Genomic DNA, 23,305 nt, shown 5'->3' on the forward strand with positions numbered 1-23,305 from the left:
AAATGCTGAGAAAGTTCGCTCTATCAGAGAAGGAAGTGTCAGATCGATGGGGGAGACATGTGCTGCAGGAGCTAGCTGAATGTAAGATGAGCATTATAGGCAAGGTTATGGGCGAGAAAATTGCACATATAGTAGGTATCAAGAGTTTTGTTAATAATATGTGGGGTTTTGCTAAGAATATCAAAGTTATTGAGATAGGGATGAATACGTTTCAGACTGTATTTGCAAATCTACATGATAGGTATAGATTGTTAAGTGGAAGACCTTGGATCTATGATAATTTGCCTTTTGTTATCTTACCTTAGAAAGAAGGAATTGAATCTGATGAGGATGTTTTTAGTAGAACTTGGATCTAGGTTCAGATCTAGAGTTTACCAATGCGTTGGATAACAAAGGATACGGGGAAGAAAATTGGGGGAGTTTTTAATGCAATAAAGGAAATGATTATTCCTACGAGGGGAGGAAAAGATGGAAAACACCTTAAAATTTTGGTGGAAATTGATTTGAAGCAATCATTGTTACAAAGTACTATGGTTAAGATGAATGGTATCATGAAATGGATTGATTTTCATTATGAGAAATGTCCTGATTTCTATTATTGCTGTGGCTTAATGGGGCATAATGAAAAAACTTGTCAGAGTAAAGGAGCAAACCTTAATAGACAAACTTAGTATGGAGCCTGGTTAAGAGTAAGCAATTCTAGGAGTCCTGTTAAGAAACACAATATGACTAAATAGAGGGAGGAGATTACTAAGGAAGAGGAACAACAAATGCAGTAGAGAGATGTAGGTACAGAGCAACTTTTGTTAACTTGGAATGATACGGAATGGAGTACCAGGGAGATAAGAGATGGTAATGGAGCGAGAAAGGATAAAGACATTAGGGAGGACAATAAGGCAATGGGGCAAAGAGGAGAATCAGGTTTCAGCACAGAGAGCTCTCATAAAGGGAATGGGGAAAAGGTTGGGAACAATAGTAAGGAAAATACAGTTACATATATGGAAATAACTATTGAGGAAAATAATTGCAAAGATAGGGATCTGAGAGGGAAATATGGAAATATGGATGAGTTGAGTGAGAAAGAGGAATGGAATGTTATGTGGATTGCTAGTTCTGGTGAAAAGGATGAGGGGGTGAGGGATGAAGGTATGAATGAAAAGTTGGTAATTAATGAAGGAGGTCAAAAGCAGAAAAGAAGCCAAAAGAATAAGGGTAGAGGTAGAGGGAAGTACAAAGGGTGTAGGGGATGGAAAGGATTGGTTCAGGAAGTGAGGAAAAGAGTGCATTTCTCATAAGTAAATAGGGATAGACTGGTGACAAAAGAATCTGGAAAAAGGAAACAAGACTGCAATAAAGAGAATGGAAGCTGCTAAGAGCTTGTTGAAGGAGAAAACAAGAAATGTAAGATTATGAAGGAGGATGATATTTTGGAAAAACTACTGAAGGTGGAACTGTCGAGGTGTTGAGAGCCCCTTGATAGATCCCTCACTTGAGAAGGCTATAAAATTCCACTCCCCAGAACTAGTTTTCTTGTCTGAAACAAAAAATAAAGAATGTGTGGTAAATAAGATTAGGAATAGTTTGGGTTATGAGAATATGGTTGTAGTTGATCCAGTGGGGAAACCTGGGGGTTTAGCAGTGCTGTGGAGGAAGGATCTTAAAATTTACAGAACTATGAATACAGACTTCACTATAGAATTATTGATAGACAAGCAGGAGAAGAAGACTAAATGGTGGTGTATTTGTATCTATGCTAATTCAAAGGACATAGTCAGAGAAGAGCAATGCAAGATTATTGAGAGGAGGAAAAATATATGAGGACAGAATTGGGTGCTGGCAGGGGACATGAATGACATTTTATCTAATGGAGAAAAGTGGGGTGGGGTAAGGAGACCTGAGGAGAGTTTTAAGGTGTTTAGAGAGTTTGTAGAGAATAATCAGCTTATTGACATTGGGTTTGAGGAAGTTCCATGGACTTATAGTAATCAGTGGGATAAAGAGGGGGAAGTAAAAGAAAGACTGAATAGAGTTCTTTGCAATACGGAATGGAGAAGTGAAGATGATAAGGCAAAATGCATACATATCCAAAATGAGGCTTCTGATCACTGTATGTTATGGCTAGATACTGAGCCTAGAGGGAAATGATGGAAAAAGAGGTTCTATTTTGATAAGAATTTGCTGAACTTTGGGGAGGTGGGGGACATTGTAGCAAAGGCCTGGGGGAAACAGCAGATGGATCTAGACTATACAAACTGCAGCATAAAATGAAGGAATGCAAAGTGAATCTATCAAATTGGAATAAGGGGATAAAGGCTAATGCGAGAAAACAAATAAAGGACTTGAAACTTGAAATTGAGAAGATTATTTTGAGGGGAGGGGGGTCACTAACCTGATAGAATTGAAAGAATCTCAAAGTTAAAAAGGGAGTTAAATGATGCTTATAAAAGGGAAGAGGTGTTTTAAGCTCAGAAGTCAAGAATTAAGTGGTTGATGGAAGGTGATAACAATACTAAAATTTTTCATGCTAGTATGGAAAGGAGAAAGAAGAGGAACAATATATCTACTTTGATGAAAAAAAGAGGAAAGCTAGTGTAAGTCAGTGGAGGAAATAGAAGGGGTTATAAGTGGCTATTTCAAAGTCCTTTTTACTTCTACAAATCCAAAGCTATCAGAAGAAATATTGGATGGTGTCGCGCCCCACTTTTTGATGTGTTGTGAAAGTGTGTGGAATATGTATGTGAACGTGTGCACAAATGAAAATAAAAGGCCATGGGACTTGAAAATGCGACGATTTGGCCAAACAAAGTTCAAAAAGGGTTTTTGTAAGGGAAAATGGAGTCGCCACTTGGTATAGAGTTAGGGTGTACCAAATCACCCAAAAAGTGATTTTTGGAAAGGAAAGTAAACAAACCCTTTTTAAAGAACTTTAGGTCTACGTAACCAAAAAAAGGGATCGGGGGTCACATTTGATAAGGGAGAAGGCAAAGGCAAAGCCTAAGGCACTCCCTTACCCTAGCCAAAGCTAGTTGCGTGACTTAGCCCCTCTTCTCCTAATTTTTCTACCCAAAGTATGTTTTGCATGTTAGATATGACTAATGGATATGAAAAAAGATGCAATCCTAAATCTAAAATGTCTCGTATGAGACTTTTTGGTCCCAACCACATGAGTTGTGGTGGCCAATAAGGAAAGTCCTCATAGAGGTCGCGAATGATGCAAACGAAGACTCAAATATGAGTGCAAGTGTGAAAATGTAAGAAAGCGTGCATGTGTGCAAATGTAAGGCAAGTGCATGTGTACAAATTGAGAAAATAAAGGTGTTTGTGTGCAAATGGATGAAAATATGATAGTAGATACATATAAGTGCAATTGGGTGCAATTTGTGAGGTAGAAAAATAAATAAGTGAGAGGGAAAGTGTGTGGACATGGCATGTGGATTGCGAAAAATATAAGTAAAATGTAGATAAAAATGAGAAAAGTGATATGCAAATGGTGGTGCATGAACCTAGAGGAATGCATCAAGTCGGGTACGGGAATGACTCCTAATTTCACGACTTTAATTTTCCCTTTGATTAGAAGGAAGAACTAGCGTGCTAAGGCTATTTTGTAGCCACACTCGCTCGTTTCCCTTATCGAAAGGGGACTCTCAAGCAAAATGTACCCTATAACTAACATGAAGATTCAAAAGCCTAAGATGAAGGGGGAAGGGTTGGAGGGTCATGTCAAATGCTAAGAAAAATGCATGAAATGTAGTGAAACGTGCAAGTATGAACTAACGAGGGGGGACGGCCTATTGGGTCTAGCATTGGACTAGCCCTTTCTATGAATTCCTACTAGCGTTGGACTAGTGGAATACGGGACGATGAGCCACAACTAGCGTTGGACTAGTGTGTGGACGTACATTCATCCATCAAGTTCATTTATGACTATAGAAAGCAAGTAGGCATGCAAATCATCTATAGACACGTAGCACATAACACTTAGCATGCTCGACTAGATGCAAGGGCCTAATAAAGCGATTAAACACGTAGCAACAAAAGCAAGCAATAAACCTATTACATTTGCTAACTAAAACAAAAGGGGAAGGGGAAAAATGGACAAAATGCTCGCCAGGCCCTATCTATTACAAGCCAAGAGGTGTACACATACCCCATAAAGAATAACTTAAATAAAAGCAAAAGTAAATGAAAGAAATTAAGGAAAGGCAAGGAAAGCGAAGTAGACATGCAATTTTCACTTAGCACATTGGATCACATAGAGTCAAATAAGGTCAAAATAAGGGATAGAGTGTACCTCCCTTGAATCGATGCCCTAACGAAGTGAACTTACTAATTTACCCTCCAAAATAATAAAAAGGTCAAGGTACCACTTTAATCATCAAATAATCACATGAAACAAAAATTAAACACAAAAATGGAAATTAAGCACGAAATGAAAATTAAATATGGAATAAACCATGCATGTGTAGGCAAAACTCGGTCCCAGATAAAGAGTTTCAAGAGTCTAAAATGGAGTACTAAATTGAATGGCTCAAAGTGGAATCCATCACAATCAAATGCAAAAATCACAAAAAACGAATGGAAAATTATTTATTATGGTTAAATAACAAAATTAACTAAGAAAAATTAAATCAAACGAAACCAAGACTATAAATTCTTCCAAGTTATTAAGCTTTCATGATTTTATCCTAGAAATCCATTGAAATTTGTCCACAATTCACGTGAAAACATATCAAGGTAAATTATCATATAAAAGGGATCCAATTGCAAACATTAATCAGTCATGTGAGTCCAATTAGAACATTTAAGCACCTCGAAAGTCCCAAAAATAATAGGAGGCCAAATAACGGTTCAAGTTGCAATCAATTTAGGACTTAATTGCAAGAAATTGGAATGTAATTGGGCCTTAGTGAATCAAGGGGAGACTTGAGAGGTTGGAATGCAATTTTTCTTTGAAACATGCATGCAAGATCACTTAGAAGAAGCTTTCTTCTTCCGCCACAAAGCGTCTGCAATTCGGATGCAGAGGTTTCGTGCGAAACAACAGCCAGCGAAACCATCACTCAATACCTCTTAACAACTGAGCATGTGGATTAACACAAATCAAGCATGAACACCAAGCTAGTGAAGATCAGACACAGAAAACCAGATGAGAAACGCGAGAACAGAATAACGCAATCAGCTTCTGATCAGGAAGGGCAACAGCTAAACCAATCAATAAAACGGCCAAAGACCCGAACCTGAACAACCTAAGAAAACAGCCTAATAGCCTAAGACCCGAACTAGAGAAATGCACCTAAGAGAAAGAAAAACAAAGTCTGGTCGCACTGCTAAAACAAGGCGGAGAGTTTCGACCCTATTGCAACAAACTTTCATGCTTAAACCTCAACCCAAACACAGCTAGCAACTTTCCAGATTCATTCAACCAAGAATTCCGACCTCTCATCTTAATAATGATAAAACACTTCATAAGCTAGATTAAGGCAACAGAGACAAGGAAAAATACATAACACAGCAAGCAAATATCAGCAGCGGCAGCGACAAAACAGACAAAAAAAAAAACAAACAAAAACTAATGTAAAAACATAGATCGGCAACAAAGGGAACGGAAAAAGCTGAAGCATCAGTTTAAGAGGGTACCTGAGGGAGCTTTTTGAATCAAAATTAGGACAAGAACCGCCATGAAAGAGCTGCTGAGATTGCTCCGTTGCGGCTTCGAACCCGCACCAGCGAAGTCAATAGTGCATCCTTGGCGAGGATTTTTCAGACGGCGATGGCAAATTGCAGTGGTGGCGGTGGACAATTCTGGTGGTGGTAGTGGCTATGACCTTTCCTTGCTATGGATTTCGTTCGAATCCTCCGAAGGAAACCCCTCCAATTTCCAGATTTCTCTCCGCTCTTGCTGAAGCCCTCCTCTCTGGTTTCCTTCCCTAGCCGTTGTCTTCTTCCTTCCACTTCAAAGATGCGTTTTTCTTTCTCTCAACCCTCAAAACCTAACCACCACCAGGATTTTCTTGCTCTCCCCCGTTGTTGTTTTTGTTTCCTCCAGTCTCTGCTCACCGCCCTTCTCAGCAGCCATTTCTTCCTCCGAACCTGCCACCAGCCCGTAGCCTCTTCCTTCAATTTTTCCTTTTTCCAGCCCTGTTTTTCTTGTTTTCGTTCTGCTCTCCTTGCCGAAGCTCTCCAGTTCTTCTAGCCGCTGTCTTTTCCCCTTTTTCATCTAAAACCCTAGCCGCCCTTTCTCAGGCTTCCCCCTCTTTTCCTCCGTTTTTCTCCAACTCTGCCGCCACTGTTTCTTTTCCAGCCGAGCCCTCTCTTTTCCTTTTTTTTTTTTCTCGCTGCTGTTTTCTTCTACCTCCTTGCTATCCCTTTAACCGCCGCCCCCTTCTATCTTATTCAGTATATTTCAGCCGTCCTTTTCAGCTTTCTCTCTTCTGGTTTTCTTTCGCTCAGCTCTCCCGCTGTTTTTTCCTCTAGCCGTCTCCCCTCCGTCAACCTCTTGCTGGTTTTCTTTTTGGCCTCGTTTGGTTTCTTGCTCTCCCAGAAAGCCTTCCCCAGCCGTCACTCACTTCTCCCCTTGATGTTTTCTATCTTCCGGATCCCCTCTCCTTCTGTTTTCTTTTTCCGCCCCAACTAGCCCCTCAATCTCTGGTTTTTTCTTTTCTTAGCCGTCTCCCCCTCTCCTCTTTGCGGCTGCTGCTCTTTTATATGGAACCCAAGGTTCCTAAACCCTCACCCCAATGGTGAGGATGAAAGGCTTGTCCTTGCCTTAGAATCCAGCCCTCCGATGGGGCATGTGTGATTGTCCTTTGCAAGCTGCAAAAATATGCAGCTTGCATGCCGCGGCCCTCTTTTTTTTTTTTTTTTTTCAAGTAATTTAACAAAATGGTAATAAAATTAAATAAAAACCAATAATTTAATTAACATCGGATAAAAATGAATAAACTAGAAATGATAAACAGCAAAATTGCAATTTTTCATTTTTTCTCTTTCCTTTTCATCATTTTTCATTTTTCATCATTTTTCATTTTTTCCCTTTTTTTTAAGAAAACATTGAATTTGAATAAAAACAACTAATTAAAATACAATAAGAGACACGAGACAGGAATCAACCAAAATAAATCTAAAATTGAACAAATAAATCCAAAATTAAACTAATTTAAAAAATAAAATTCGAAACCAAAAATTTGGTGTCTACAGATGGTATTCCTCGAGTTATTACTAGACAAACGAATTCCAAGCTCATCAAACCTGTGATAGAAATGAATATCAGAAAGATTGTTTTTTCAATGCATCCAGACAAAGCCATAGGAAGTTATGGTATGACCCCTATCTTCTTTCAAAGATTCTGGAATGTTATTAAAAAAAAAACTTGACTGATGTTATTTCTAGTTTCATTCATTCTGGAAACCTGCTCAAAGCTACAAATAAGACCATCATAACTCTGATTCCTAAAATTGAATCCCCCACTCTTGTGTTTCAATTCAGGCCCATAAATTTATGTAATGTGGTGTATAGAGTCGTTGCTAAAGTCTTGTCAAACAGGTTGCAACCTTTGCTTAAACACTGCATAAGTCCCAACCAATCAGCCTTTATATCTGGAAGACAAATCATGGATAATATTATGATTGCTCATGAATTTATGCATTGCTTAAGTAGGAAAAGAAATGGATCTAATGCTTATATGGCTTTAAAACTTGATATGTCAAAGGCCTATGATAGAGTTGAGTGGTCTTTTGTGACTAGCATCATGGAGAAAATGGGTTTTCATACGAAATGGATTCACTGGATTTTCAAATGCATGTCCTCAGTGTCTTATTCTTTTAACATTAATAGGGAGAGAAGAGGTTATCTCAAGCCTATTAGAAGGATTAGACAAGGGGATCCTTGTCCCCTTATCTGTTCTTACTGGTGTCTGATGCACTTTCAAACCTTTTTAGAAAGGCTATGTAGGGTCATAGAATTTTTGGTCTTAAAATTGCCCCTTCTAGTCTAGCTGTTGCCCATCTGTTTTTTTGCAAATGATACTCTCATTTTTTGTAAGGCTACTGTAAACTAAGAAAAAGGGAGAGAAACTACTCTTCTTCATATTTTTGGACTACACAATATACAAATATGTATACACAAGTGTAACCTAATTTAGATCCTAAAATCATGCTAATCTAAATCAATCTACTACCTAATTAATATATGATACTATAATCATATGATACCTAATTAATATATGATACTATAATCATATAATACTATAATCAAATCTTTCCTAATATTTACAATATCAAATCTTTCCATAATATCAGATCACATATCTTCAACACTCCCCTTCAAGATGGAGTATAAATGTTAATCATGCCCATCTTGCCACAAATGTAATCAATTCTCGGACAATTTAGAGGTTTAGTGAAAATATCAGCTAACTGTTCTCCAATTCTTATATGGCTGGTTGAGATCAAGTTTTGCTGGATTTTTTCACGAACAAAGTGACAATCAATTTCAATATGCTTTGTTCTCTCCACTTGAAAAATAGTTTTGCATCTTCCCTTAGCCAAACCTTCTTTTCTTCCCCATCAATGGGTGGGTCATCAGTGAGATGATCATCTCTATCGATGCTGCGCAGATATTTTCGAATAATTTTACTCCAATCCAAAAAATTTTTCCACTCAATTTGTGTTTAGTAATTTTTAATGTTGTAGGAATAACATCAGAAATTACTGTTTTCATCTCTCTACTATTACCTTTCATATTTGCCATTATAATTCACACAAGAAAGACCTAAAAGTGACTCAATAGGATCACGTCAAAAGATAAACTGATAACAGAGCCTGAAGCTCTGATACCATGAAAACTAAGAAAACGGGAGAGAAAATACTCTTTTTCATATTTTTGGACTACACAATATACAAATATATATACACAAGTGTAACCTAATTTAGATCCTAAAATCATGTTAATCTAAATCAATCTACTACTTAATTAATATATGATACTATAATCATATGATACCTAATTAATATATGATACTATAATCATATGATACTATAATCATATCTTTCCTAATATTTACAATATCAAATCTTTCCATAATATCAGATCACATATCTTCAACAGCTACCAAGGAGGAAGCAAGTGCAGCCATGTAGATATTGAAATGGTATGGGAAAGTGTCTGGACAGGTTATTAATATAGAAAAATCTTCTATCTTTTTCAGCAAGAACACAGGGGAGGGCTGCAGGAGTGAGATACTGAGCATACTAGGGGGGATGAATCAGGTTAGACAAAGCAAATATTTGGGCTTACCTATGGTAATTGAGAGGATAAAGAGATAAGTGTTTAATTATATCAGGGAAAAAATGTCAAGCAAGCTAAGAGGGCGGAAAGAAAAATTTCTAAGTAATGCTGGAAAGAAAGTTCTTCTGAAATCAGTGGTATTAGCAATGCCTACTTATGCAATGGTTTGTGGCAAATTGCCAAAGACTCTGTGTAAGGATATATGTAAAGAGATGGCAAATTTTTGGTGGAGAAGCAATGAGGATAAAAAGAAGATTCACTGGCTTGGATGGAAGAAAATGTCTGAAATTAAAGGTAAAGGGGGGTTGGCATTCAAGGATTTGTTAGACTTCAATACAGCTATGCTAGCTAAATAGCTGTGGAGACAATAACCAAGGCAAATCTCATGGCGAGTAAGGATTTTAGGGGAAAGTATTTTAGAGGGGAGTCCATTTGGACCATGAGACAGAAAAGTGGGGATTCATGAATGTGGAGAAACATTTTAAGTGCAAGGGACTTGTTAGAGAGAGGGGTTAGAAAAAGAGTAGGGGATTGGCAAACCATTAATATTTGGAAGGACAGGTAGATTGACGATCAAGGGGCTGGAAAGGTTAGAACTAGGAAATCACCAAACTGTAAGGTGAGTAAAGTTTCTGAGTTGATTTATGATAGGAAGTGGAATGCCGAAATACTAAGCTCAATGTTTACTGCAGAGGACTGTAGGAGGATCAAAAATATTCCTCTCAGTATAATGGGGTGTAAAGATAGGCTTGTGTGGCCATATTCTGCAACAGGAGAGTATAGTGTCAAAACTGGATATATGCTTGCTAGAGAGATGCAGAAGGAGAAGATGAAAGTTCAACAAAAGAGGAGGAGTGTAGTAAAAGAGGTGGTGATGCTGGAGTTTGGAAATTCATCTAGAATCTGAACCTTAAACACAAGCACTTTATCTAGAAATGTCTACATGGTATATTGCCCGTAAATGCAGTGGTTAGAAGCAAATTTGAAAAGGGGGATGATAGATGTGTTTGCTGTGGGGAGAGCACTAAAACATTAGAGCATATGTTTTTCTTTTGTGAACAGGCAGAACAGATTTGGAAAGCACCCCCAATTCAGTGGAATGATTTAAATGAGTTCAGAAACAATTTTTGGTGATGGTGGAATGGCATAATGAAGGCAAAAAGTAGAACTGAGGGGTTAGACCACATGGCTCTGACTATAAACATATTATGGCAAATATGGAAGTCAAGGAACCAGATGCAGTTTCAAGGAGAAAGGAAATGCCTTGGGAAAACCAACAAGAAAGCAGTAAAGGAATGGCTGGAATACAGTGAGATATGCTCAAAGGACAAGGGGACAGAAATGTCAGGAAATGATCAAGTAAAGGGAAGGAATGAAGGGACCAGACCACCTAAAGGTTTTACCTGTGTGAACACTGATGCTGCACTGGATATTCAGAAGGGGAGAGCAAGTTGGGGGGCAGTTGATAGGAATGAAAATGGTGACTTGGTAGGAGACTGGGCTGGAAGTGTTTGAGAAAGCAAATGCTATAAGAAATGCTCTCAGGAAGCCAATGCAGAGGGGATGGAGACGCATAATTATACAATCTGATTGCAAGAATCTGGTTGAGAAGCTGGTTGAAGAAAACAATGGGGATCCGATGATTGGCGCATTACTGGAAAACATTTCCAATCCAATCTGAGCAAGGAATTTAGCAGTTGCCAATTTTCTTTCATTAGAAGGGATGAAAATGTAGTTAGTCAGAACTTGGCAAAATTTGCCACAACATTAATTGGTGATTTAGATTGGAAAGAATCTTTTCTTGCTTGACTAAGCAGTTTATCCATGAAAGATGTAGGAACAGTGGCTTCAACTGTGTAATTGTTTTTTTTTCTGAGTTTTTATCAATAAAGTGCTGTTATTGTTTGAAAAAAAAACCATCTTATGCTCTAAAACAATTGTTGGTGCATGCATTTACATAATAGATACTATGTTAAGTGTGATTTAAGTATAATAACAATGGCATTGAGTAAAAAAAATTTTAAATGTAGAACCAAATTCTTCGATAAGAATATTTGTTTATCTTTTGTCCCAAATTGTTTTATAAATAGGTCGATAAGAATATCTCTTTATCTTTTGCCCCAAACTGATTTACAAATAAGTTGTGATACGACGTTTTAGGAATTGTACCTTGTAGGAACACCTGTTACTGTTTCTTAATACTAGACCATTTATTTTCGAAGAGGGATAATTGAAGCATTGAAATGCTGTATATGGCTTGGTTGGATAGTGCTTTCCAATCCCTTTTTCTATCTCTTTAACTATCTTTTTTTTTTTTAATTTCGAATATATCACATCACAAAATGTACTTACTACATTAATTGTTTCAAAAAAAAAAATCCAAATAATCACCTATCCGAAAATGTAACTAATTTGAAAGCATTTGCAAGAAGGGGCTGATCTCGAATACTGAAAAAGTTGCAAAATGAATCAATTGAATTTTAAGGGAAGTTTTACTTCTTCTTCACCATATTCGTTCCCCCCTTCCTCCATTCTGATTTCCCTCCTTAAGTGTTGAATTGTGTGGTCTCAATCTTGACGGAATTTATTTCCATTCGTCCATTTTTTCTGATGACAATTGGTGACGTGTCTTCATTTTCAGTGATGAATGAAATGCACAACTACTATTAGTCTATGACCTGTTCGCGGAACTCCACCTAATTGTCAGTTCCATTCGCGGAACTCCACCTAATTGTCAGTTCCAAGCAGCCAGGCATCACTCAAAAGACCAAAATGGACAAACTTCAGGCCTGTTTGGCAAATAAGTTTTTAGCCAAATTTGTCTACTACAAGTTTTTTTAAAACTTTAGCTATAATAATGTCAAAAAACTTATCAAAATTTTTAAACTACACATTTCAAAATATCTAGAAATTTACACACTTAAAAAAATTTTCCTACAACTTTTACAGTAAGTTACAGTAAAGTTTCAGACAAATACCCAAAAACCCTTATTTGCCAAACAGGGACAATTTGCATCAAAGTAAAAATTTTTCTTCACTGGCTAAGAAAATTGTGTTTTAACTTGTTATTAAGAAAGATTAAGGTCACCATAGACTTCCATTTTCCAATCAAAGAGACCGCAAAAGACAGAGGCAGAGACTCAAAATAAAGTAATAACTATTTCTTTTACAAATACACGTTTTAGTGTAGAACCTATCACACTTCAACTATCCAACACTATGTATACCTGTACAGAAAACACGTGGTTTTTTTTTTTTAAATGAAACTACAAATTACTTAATAACTATAACTATCAGAAATACCTCTTTTCTCCCAGTTAGTTAACTGAAATATCTGTACACAGAAAACCCGCAAATTACTGGAGACCCCAAGGCATCAGCTTTGACAATGCTGCAAGGACAAGATTAAATTTCAGCCTTCTTGCTGGAACAAATTGTATTCTGAGCTAGACTCGTTCTTTGCAACCTGCATGTCATTAATGCATCCTTGATTAGCTAAATGAATTAAAGAAGCATTTTCCTTAGTTTCATTTGCTTACATAAACTCATTTGCTTACATAAACAGGAAACAATCAAATGAAATTTATACCTCAGCCACCAAAAAAAAAAAAAGCACTGAGTGAACATCCTACGGTTCAGACAGGCAGCACACTGATGCTATCAGTATACAATTGTAACCATTGTAAACCTGAAACTGTTTCCTACAAGTAACCATTCAGGAGAAGATCCCCTTTAGCTCGTCACCACAATAAGCAACAACTGCCAGGGTGCAGATTTCCAACAAAATACATATGGAAAGAGATTTTACCATGCTGGTTCAAGAAAAATTAATTTCTAGAGTCTGACTCTTATGAAGATCAAGCCTGAATGATAAATAGAATGAGAAAAATGAATATTTCAAGCATGCTGCAGAAAGTGCTAGTAAGCCTAAATTCTAAGGCTAAACCACCTTTTGTATCAGGTATGAATTGTCATCAAGCTAAGAAAGGATACTTGCCTAGCTAAACACAACCCACACATTCTATTCATTGTCTAATAAAACATGAACATTCTATAGAAAAGGAATGTGTTTCAAAAACTGAACTGTTTCCCTAAATATATTACGTCAAGTGCAACTCAAATAAGTAATTGCCTCAAAATCCTATGCTCTGTTTGGATGGGAGTGTTTTTCAAAAACTAGTTTTTCAAATACAATAAAAATTTTTAAAAAGTACTCTAAAAGGTAATCTAAAAATTAGTTTAAAATTTTTTAAAATTTTAAAAAATATCTCAAAATATATTCTAGGGAAATTCTTTCTTACGGCTTAAATATCCCAAAAATATTTTCTAAAAAATATTCCAAAATATACTCTAAAACCTCTGCTACAGCCAAAAGTTTTTCAAAAACAAGCTGCTAAAGAATCCTAGTTCTTGCAACTCAATAAGTAAACGGCCCTCAAAATGCCTAGTTCTTCCAAGTTCTTGCCTAATCTTCATAAGTGGGAACAAGTGCTATATTTCCAGTTACTGGTGTATCGAAGTCAAATAGCAAAACTTTACACACACAGTGTGGTTCCCTCTTCAGTTTAGTTTCCCTTGCTGAAGAGGCATCGCGCTCCGGCAGGCATAAAAAGAATTATGGATACAGCAGTTCACCTAGAGGTATTCTGTTGTAATTGCATTACATAACCTTAGTGCTTTAATTAGAATCTTTTTCACATATCCAAAACCAAAAAGTTAAAAATTAAAAACACCGCTATTTGGAATATGGGCAATGGAACCCAACTATAACTACAACCCAGGTTGAGACCATGGAGTTTACGTAACCTCACGCCCAATATTCTAGAATGTAAAGAAGATGCAAAGCCTTCCAGCAAATGAAAACCAACCCTCAGGCGCGTGCTAGTTGAATTGGAAGCCATCCCACAGGGAAGAACTGAAACAAGACTGGTCCAAAGAACAGGATCATTTAAGGAATCAATAGAGTTGTAGTTGGTCACAAGTGGAGCAGTCAGTAAGGGAGTTAGTGGGTAAACATTTCTTGGAACGGGTAATCCTCCAGTCATCCCAAGTCCAGCTCCAACTCTCTCATTTCCACCATCATGACTACATTTTTCAACCCCCTTGCCGTAGTCCTTTTTGTTAATAACATTTTTATCTTCATTTTCATCATTCTCATCTATTGCTTTCTTCTTCAATCCTTTTTCTTGTAAGCTCTTAAATGCTGCGGATTGTGACAAAATGCTCATAGCAGACACAGCACCTTTTCGGTGTTTTCCTTCTTGAGGCACACCCAATCGTGGCATCTCATAGGGTTCAGTGGGCTTAGCTGTCAGTTCTACAGATTTAAGTTCACTGCTCATGTCTTCACCAGGGCGATATGATGTTTCCTCTGATGATTTAGCGTGTGGATCTACTTGACGTGGTTTATTGGTCCCCCACCACTTGATATAAGTGGTCAAATCAAACTTCCTATCAATGCAAAAGCCACCAATATATTCATTTTCTGCTGTTGCATCATCAGCTGCACCTGATAGAGGAGAGGAATGCCAATAATTTGGTAACCAAACCACAAACTAAAACCTAAGAAGTTTAGGTAGGCAGAACACTATGAAACCTATAGATCTGTAGAAGATTTTTTCCTAGTAACCCGAAAATTTTTTTCTCCAATGTCTAAATTTAGTCACCATATCGAATGCTGGTGAAGTAATCAGCCCCAGAAAACTGACCAAATTGTGGATCCCATCGGCTGCATACACAAACAAACAATAAAACAGAAGGAAAACAACATTAAAAACACATCCAAACATGAGTAAATACACACACACAAATATATATTATATACACCACTGAGAAACCAATGATGGCAATCTCTGATAACATAAGCTTTCAGACAATACATTTGCCTCAAGCTAAAAAACAGTAACTTATGGCTCACATAATACTAAATAAAAGCCAATGTCAAAAATCTAGTTTATGCATTTGTACCTTGAAAGAGGACGATATTTGGAGACTCCTCTTGAGAAGCCACTACTCTTTCTGCAGAAAAGCATGTCATAAGGAGCATGTCATAAGGAACATTACAATTATTCTAGTATAACATATACAAGGTATACAAACCTTCGAAGGGATGCGAGATAGTCTTCTCTTGAGAAATTTTGCATCTCTTCAAGGTCCCTTGTATAGTCAGTAACCTATACAGCATATGAATAGGAATGATTCTCACAAGAATAACTCCAGCAGTACATGATATTGTGCTCTTAAATGAAGGTCTCTAAATGTACACTATCAGATTTGACAGGAAAAGAAGAGTAAAACTATTCTTCCTTTTCTTTTGGGAGATGGGGATTTTCCTTTTACATTCATTTATAAGAAAACTAGTCCGTGGCATCATACTGGAAAATTAATGAGTGTTCCAGGGCCCCAGTATTTCAAGGCAGCAAGATCATATGCTCTGGCTGCTGCCTCCTCATCATCATATGCACCTATAGGCATCATATTTGTTAAAGTTAATAGAGGTGGATATCACATTCAGTTTGAACTTTAAAAAGACAAAGACTACCAGTGAAACTGCATACCCAGGTAAACTGCCCATGAGAATCAATCACCAACCAGTATCCATATTTCCATGCAACAGAAGAGTTGGACAAAAGGTCAGGTCAGAATTTAAATGAGAGGTTCAGATAGTGATTTTTTAAATGCTAATAGAAACAAATCTACATGTACATCTATATAGATAAGCAGAAAATAAAAACCTTGCTTTCCCTTTTTATTTTGGTTTTGATTCCAGGTGCTTTTATCCCAAAGATGAGCTTCATATCGTCCTGTCCATCTATGCCTATGAGAATAACAAAGACAACCTCACAAATGTAAGAATATAAATAAAGAAACACAATCAACTGATTCAAGGATCTTCAGAACAGAAAAGCTAAGAGAGAACAAAATCTACAATTGCACCTGCAGAGCTTTTGCAGACTGTCATGAGGATTCTAACTTTTAGGATGATTACAGCAGTATTATTCAATGTAAAGTTTATTACTTGAGATAACTTTTGCTGAACAATCCAATATCAGCATATTTTGATTTTTAACATCCAAAACCTACAACATGTTCCTCTATTGAAGATTTTAGATTAATTCATAATGCCATCATGATTGGAAAAAATCCACGTACATGCACCAAATAACAAAGACAAAAACTAAATATATTAGCTTTCAGGAAAAGTTGACTCGTTAAGTGTAGAATTTCATCCATAAGCCAAGGTTTGAAACAGTATGAGCTCAAAAAAAATTTTTTTTTTTTTTGGTTTTTTTTTTGGGGGGGGAGGGGGGGGAATGCGTATGCAATAAGGAGATCAACTCCACCCATCCATTTCCCACAGAATCTCTCCAGATAGTGCAGAAAAGGCATGAAGCTACTAGATTTTGTCAACTCACAATCATCTTAGACATGAATTAATGATTCGCAATATGCAAGATCCACTCTGTATTTTAAATAGAAAAAATTGATTAGCAAATGCGGTGCCAAGGATTGTACCAACAGAGTGCTCACTGAATAAGATGCTACTGACATTGCATCGTGGAAATGGCAACAGTATTGCTTTTCAAACATATAGAAAATTAAAATGGCATATGAGGTTTAACAGCTTGTGACAAACCTGGTTATCTGGTCTACTTTAAGGTGTGGTAACCACAAATGCACATGCTTCAAACTGCCCAACATCTTCAAGGATGCCCATTTACTAAATTGTGTATAATAAACCCCTCCGAGATGGGCAAGACTTTACACTAACAAAAAGACGTATATTCCCCACCCTCACATCTCAGTCATAGGCAACGGCAAAAACAAGTTATGGAAGGAGCCAACTGCTATCTTAACAGATGCTGAGCATCCACTGTGGCCTTTTGGCTGTGGCTATTCTAAAAGCAATTTCTGCAAATAGATTGTGTTCATTGAACCAGCTGTAGATCCCATGGAAAATGCAATACTCAAATGCAAGATATATGCATATGCTCACTGCCATGGTATTCTATATGGTGATTCAAACAACTTATTCACATTCCTATTTAATAAAGTTACAAAAACATCCTTAGTATCCTAAACTCAACAAAAGATATCAAAGATCATTAAAAGACTTGTAGCCAACAGTAGATGCTGGAAGCTACAAGAAACGAAAATGTATAGCTCCCTTTGACCAAAGCTTTTATTAAAGAGTATATTCCAATATTAGGTTGCCAACAAGCTGTGCCTTTATTGTCCACATAAAACATGTTGTATCATAAAATCATTGTACAACATTATGAGATTACTTCATTCAATACTAAATTGAATTATAAAACTGTTTGTAGACTTTTGCTAAGGCTGAATCACATGCTTCATCCCTCTATAGATTCATGTCATATCTCCAACTACAAATCCTACCAAAAGATTCCACAATCCAAACTCTTTATCATTGTTTTAATGGACTAAATGGAGAGATGAAAAAGGAGAGCCAGAAAAAACTAGAAATGAGATAAGAGTATACGGGCCATTGAGGTACTATTGAGAGATGAGAAAGAAGAACCAGACAAAGATAGAAAATTTATAATCCAAATTCTTATCTGGACCTCATGAAAATGAGATCATATGTGGGTTACTGAAGTTCTCTTTTTAATTTAGGTGTCAAAAGAACTTAACTAAGTTTAAAAGATAATGGATCACTTGCACCAAATTTATGTTTTTTTCAATTATAGTAGTATTATTGAATATGAATTTGTTGTCCATTTACTTCATATTCCATTAAGATACAGATGTATGGAAACAAAAAGTCGGCATTCACACCTACAGCTAAAGTAAGGAATTCATGGTTTCTTTTTGATGTTAATAAAGAGAGGAGATGAAAGTTTCCTTCCTTAAAGTAGGAGTTACACAAGATTGCTTCATCATTTTTTCTTTAACTTCAAATACCTGCTTGAGTCAGATCACCCCATGATTGGCGCCCAATTGTTTTCTAACAATGCTTAATTTCAAGCTACCTTCTCTATGTGAAATGCATCTCAAAAAGCTAAACAACAGCGCATACTACTCATCAGGAAATAGACATACAAACTTAACACAGAGATTGATATCATTTTCAGCTCATCCTTAGCCAAAGAATAGTTACAACAAGGTAAAGTACTGCACTGTCATTGACTTAGTTGGCTACTAACTACTTATGTCATTAATACTACCGGTAAGTTTCTGAAATCTACAAAATCAAATCTTAACCAACTCGAATAATTTTAGTTAACACGACAAATTCCTATTCCACCCCCCCCCCCCCCACCAAAAATTGTCTAACTGTCACTTTTTTTTTTTTTATTTTACTAATAGAAAGATTTCCAGAGACTTTAGTAGCTTCCTAGAATAAAAATAACCCTTTTTTTATACTTCTTATAATCAAACAAACTTAACAATAAGCTCTACAAATTCAAATATAAACCTACAGCGAAAAAATCCATAAAAACTAGCATTTCCCTAGATACAGATATAGAACACACACCATCATGGAGTAACTCAACACTAGTTGATACTACATAGTACCTAGTCACGCCGCGATAAATAGAGCTACGTTTGCCGGCTGTGCAAGGGGGCATTTTGCTGATGCGTTCTTTAGCAGTACATCCTCTCTCTTTCTTAGCTTTCTTCAGCCCTCTATACATTGCCAGCTCATCGCCGGCGCCGCCTCCTCCCGGTATGGGTCCCACCATCACTGCACCAGTAGCAGCAGCAGCTACAGCTTCAGACGTTTCCCCTCCTCCTCCTCCGCCGCCGCTGCTGCTGCATCCGCCGGTTTCCACTTTTCCAGGAGGCGGTCGAGAGGAAGACGACGCCATTAAATAATTTAGCTCAAAACACAAAAACAAGCCCCTAAATAAGGAGAAAACAGATCTAGAAAAGAGGAGAGTATGATTTGATTGATTTTGGAGCGGAGGGACAGCAGAATCCCGCAAGCTAATCTAAATCTGCCGTGGGATTTAAAATTATTCTTTGGTGGTTTGGAATTTTGCGGGGAGTGAGTCCAACGGCTATGACGCAAGGGTTTGAGAGTACTTCTGTTTTTGGGTGAGACACTGTGGCACGTTCTATCAGCCTCCACCTGTCTGTTACGGCAGTGACAGTTCAAATGGTAAATGGGCTAGACGAGTTGACAAAGTTTTTTTTGTTTTGACACGATCCTTTTTATGTTACACCTATATTAAAGAGAGAGGATGGATCTAAAAAAATCAATAGAGAGTCCCGAAAGGATTGAACTGCCATCAAATCAAACGCGTGCCTCTACATTTGCTAGTGAATTTTTTGAGGAAATTCTCTTGATAACTAACTACTCTAATCGTACTTAGGGTGCGTTTAATAAAATTGAGTCTAAAAACTGAAATCTGAAGTTTAAATCTATTAAGTTATTGAATTGTTAAGTATTAAATCTAATACATTTGAGCACATATCACACTCAGTGATAAGTGAATAGTTTATTACTTAATTTCGGAAGCAAGTTTTACCTAGAAAATTCGATGTTACTTAATTAATTAAGATATTCAATTTTTAATTAGCAAATGATCTAAATATATTAAAATCTGAATCTATTAAATTTAAATGTTGAATTGAATTATTAAATAGAGCCTTAGCTAGACTTAGTTAGACTAGGAGGGAATCACCGCGCGATGCGCGGTGTTAATTTCATGTTGCCCAGAAAATGCCCAAATTCATAAGTGGAGATATCATGATTTGGATGCATTGCATTTAAGTTATTTCGTTATAAAATGATTAAACTTTTAAATAAGCGAAAGCGTGAGCAAATAAATGGGTAACTTTTCTCGATTTCCAATTGCTATGCATGTTTAGCTAATCCTTATCCCTTCTCACCATTTCAAATTTACGTGATCCTTATCCGTTAATCTTATGAACTAATCTGGAACACAGAAATTGAAATCACATCTACAAAACCATTCAGCCTTTTTTTTTCTTCCAAGGAGACAGTAGCATCGAACTTCTTAATTGCCTTCGATGTGCATATAGCAACTCTTAGACGACGACTGACTCAATGTGAAACCTAAAATGTTTTAATTTTCGAAAGGACTCCTCAGAGATAGAGGCAGGAATTTCTCGATGACCGTACACGTCAGGAGTCCATCCAGGAAAGTGTGGTACATCCTCTTTCCGTCTCCTATTTGCAGAAGTCCCAAGTACTCTGAATGAGCCTCACGAAGCCCAGACTGCGTGGGGTGGTTCATGCTAACCACCAGACTGACGGAACCACATACACAAGAAGGCACCCTTGGCTTCGTCTTCACCTCTCCGAGCCACTGCATTTCCGCCAGTGGACAGCATCATGCGGAACAAAGCCCATTCACTATCATTAGTTCTTAATCGTTCGTCGACTGCCTCGAGCCAGCAAGATATCTCTCCCGAACAAGGTAAGAGGAAGCTGGGTAGATGAAGTTTGTATGATCTATCAACGACCAGCACCAGTTACTATCACGACATTGGCAGTCCCATATATTTAGTCCCTAGAATATTGCATAAGCTTAAACCACTGCACGTAAAATACAGAAAAAATTGGTTAGACTCGGATCATAATATATAGTGCTACAGTAGTATTCCATACCTTTTAGGCCTGAGAGAGAGAGAGAGAGAGAGGGGAGGGGGGAACAGAACCATCTCACACAACTTAGAAATATACTCTCTATTTAAAACGTTACTATGAAGCTTTGGTCTGACTATGTTCAATTTTTTTGGTTTTGTCATGTCTACCTAGTAATTGCTAAGCATCAGCTGTGTTGCATAGAAACACGGTGGAGTCAATAATCATCTAGTTCATATTTTCTCTCATGCAGAAATGGAGATATTCTATGGAATCAACAAACTCAATAAGATAAATACAAAATTCTGATTTTAGGTCCATGTAAACTTTCTTGCTTTCCAGTTTTACCTACTACAAACAAATTAATAGTTTTGGCATTTTGTCAAACACTTGATTTCATATAAATATCATTGCATTATTACAGAAATTTAGAATTAAAAAAATTCTCAAATGACATCTATAAAATACTCAAATGACTACAAATTCTAGTAACATTATATCAACTTTCATGTTTCAAAGGTTTAGGAAACATGCCACAACCTAATCTTTTGAAGGCCAACTAATCCATGATAACCAATATCAAAACTTACACCTAATAGGTTATAATCATAAATAAATCAACAATTCAAGGGAAAATAAAAAAAAATTTACAAAAGGACAGAGCAAAAAACCTGTAATGTGACAAAATCAAGGATAACCTCTTCTGCAAGGAAAAAAAATGCAAGATGATGTTTAGGGTACAAATGGCAATGAAATAGATACAGTCAAATATTCATTTACTATAACCTACCCAAAATATATATATATATATATATTCGCTTACTATTACATACAAAAGGCTGGAAAATAATCCCTCACTACATAACCTAGATTATTTCGAAAAAGAATTGAAGAATTTTCCCAAACTTTGACATGAAATATAAAAAAAAAACGTAAATTAGGAAAAAAGAAACCAGGAAAAATTTCTTATAAAGGCATTAGATCGGGAAAAGTTCCAAAAAACTTTCTCAGATTTGTTAAATCCTTTTTAATACTTTTTGGCCAAGAACAAAATTGAGATACAAATACGGCAAGAGAAGGAAGAATACCAGGCAAAAGGGGGGGGGAAGAGCAAAACTAACCACGTGTTTTAGAACACAATTTTAAAAACAGAGAAAAAAATCTTACAGAGTCTCACAAGAATGCTGGAAGAGTTTCCAAAATTTTCACCTGCAATATCACAAATAAATACGAATTAGATTAGTTCAGACAACTAAACCAAAAAAGAAAAATAGAAGGCTAGAGAAAATCAGGGAGGGAAAGAAAAAAATACCAACCATCTGTTTTGGTCCTGATGTTGCCGGTCATGGAGAATAAGAGAGATATCCTTAACTATAGACACAGAGATCCCGTGGGATCCTACATGTACATGCAACATATCTGGCATTCCGTAATCAGACGCTAGACACAGCCACCGGAGATCTAACGTCAGTTTGGTACTCACATAAATAAAATCACACAATACTATACTATTAGTCCATCACTATCAAAGAACCAGTACACAACTGCCAAATACTTGCAAGGTTTAAGAGACAATACAGACCTGCCAACTTTCTTCAAATTACCTGCTATATATGCCATGCCTCCATATACCGCCATTGCAACGAAAAAAAATACCTGGGCATGGTGATGTAAAACGAAACCCGCCTATATAGAGCAGTCCCTGGCCTTTGGCTTTCCCCTGTCTTCGCATCACTGTCCTTCCATCTCGCATGCTCACACAGTGGGAGTGCGGTGGTCTTCTGCTGAGAATATAAGTGCGCAAGACAACATCACTACAATTTATTTCCCATTTTGCCGTTCCCTCACCGTGTTTTCATGGAGCCACGAGGTGTTCTCCTCTTAGGTTTCATCTGCGTTATCGTCGCCGGCGTCGGTGGCCAAGCTCCGCCCAGCCCACCCACCACTACTCCCTCTCCTCCTACTCCCACTGCACCCACCACAGCTCCCCCTGCTCCTCCTACTCCCACAGCTTCACCTCCCCCTACCACCAATCCACCTCCAACTCCAACTCCAACATCATCCCCGCCCCCTGTACCTTCATCTCCTCCTCTCGTAGTGTCGTCGCCTCCGCCAGCTGTCATTTCTCCATAGAAGGGATTTGGGGGTGTCGAGGAAAATGAAGAAGAAAAGAGAGAGATGGTCTTAGAGAGAGAGAGAGAGAGAGAGGAGAATAGCGATGAACAAGGGAGAAAGAGAACCCTTCTTAATTGTGATGTATCGAGCCATGCGCTAGTCCCATCTCGGCAGAATACGTCAGAAAAAAAAGAACAAGGGGTGACGGGTATTTTACATACGTGCAAGCTAAAAACTACCGAATTACACCCGTTCACTGCAAGTATACAGATCAACTAGTAGTTTAGGGTATATATCGGGTCGATCCCACAAGGAAGAGTGAACAAT

General features: G+C 37.2%; 1 protein-coding gene across 1 annotated transcript; it reads right to left on the bottom strand.

The window, feature by feature from the left end:
* Positions 1-13,979: 13,979 nt before the first annotated feature.
* On the bottom strand, positions 13,980-19,359 carry LOC113782119 (AP2-like ethylene-responsive transcription factor At2g41710). The gene is made up of 8 exons (XM_027328029.1): positions 18,826-19,359; positions 16,020-16,102; positions 15,843-15,851; positions 15,661-15,749; positions 15,385-15,458; positions 15,253-15,303; positions 14,952-15,013; positions 13,980-14,794 (listed from the first exon to the last, which is right to left on the bottom strand). Exons 1-8 carry the CDS (start codon positions 19,116-19,118, stop codon positions 13,980-13,982), a joined length of 1,476 nt encoding a protein of 491 aa, XP_027183830.1. The 5' UTR covers positions 19,119-19,359.
* Between the last annotated feature and the right edge of the window lie 3,946 nt (positions 19,360-23,305).

The sequence above is a fragment of the Coffea eugenioides genome, chromosome 9, assembly GCF_003713205.1.
Source record: "Coffea eugenioides isolate CCC68of chromosome 9, Ceug_1.0, whole genome shotgun sequence".
Taxonomy (NCBI): Eukaryota; Viridiplantae; Streptophyta; class Magnoliopsida; order Gentianales; family Rubiaceae; genus Coffea; species Coffea eugenioides.

Coding starts and splice junctions, on each gene's coding strand:
- LOC113782119 (XM_027328029.1), bottom strand. CDS start 19,118: ATGGCGTCGTCTTCCTCTCGACCGCCTCCTGGAAAAGTGGAAACCGGC. Junction 16,103..18,825: donor ATTTATCGCGGCGTGACTAG/GTACTATGTAGT, acceptor TTATTCTCATAG/GCATAGATGGACAGGACGAT. Junction 15,459..15,660: donor GAACACTCATTAATTTTCCA/GTATGATGCCAC, acceptor TATGCTGTATAG/GTTACTGACTATACAAGGGA.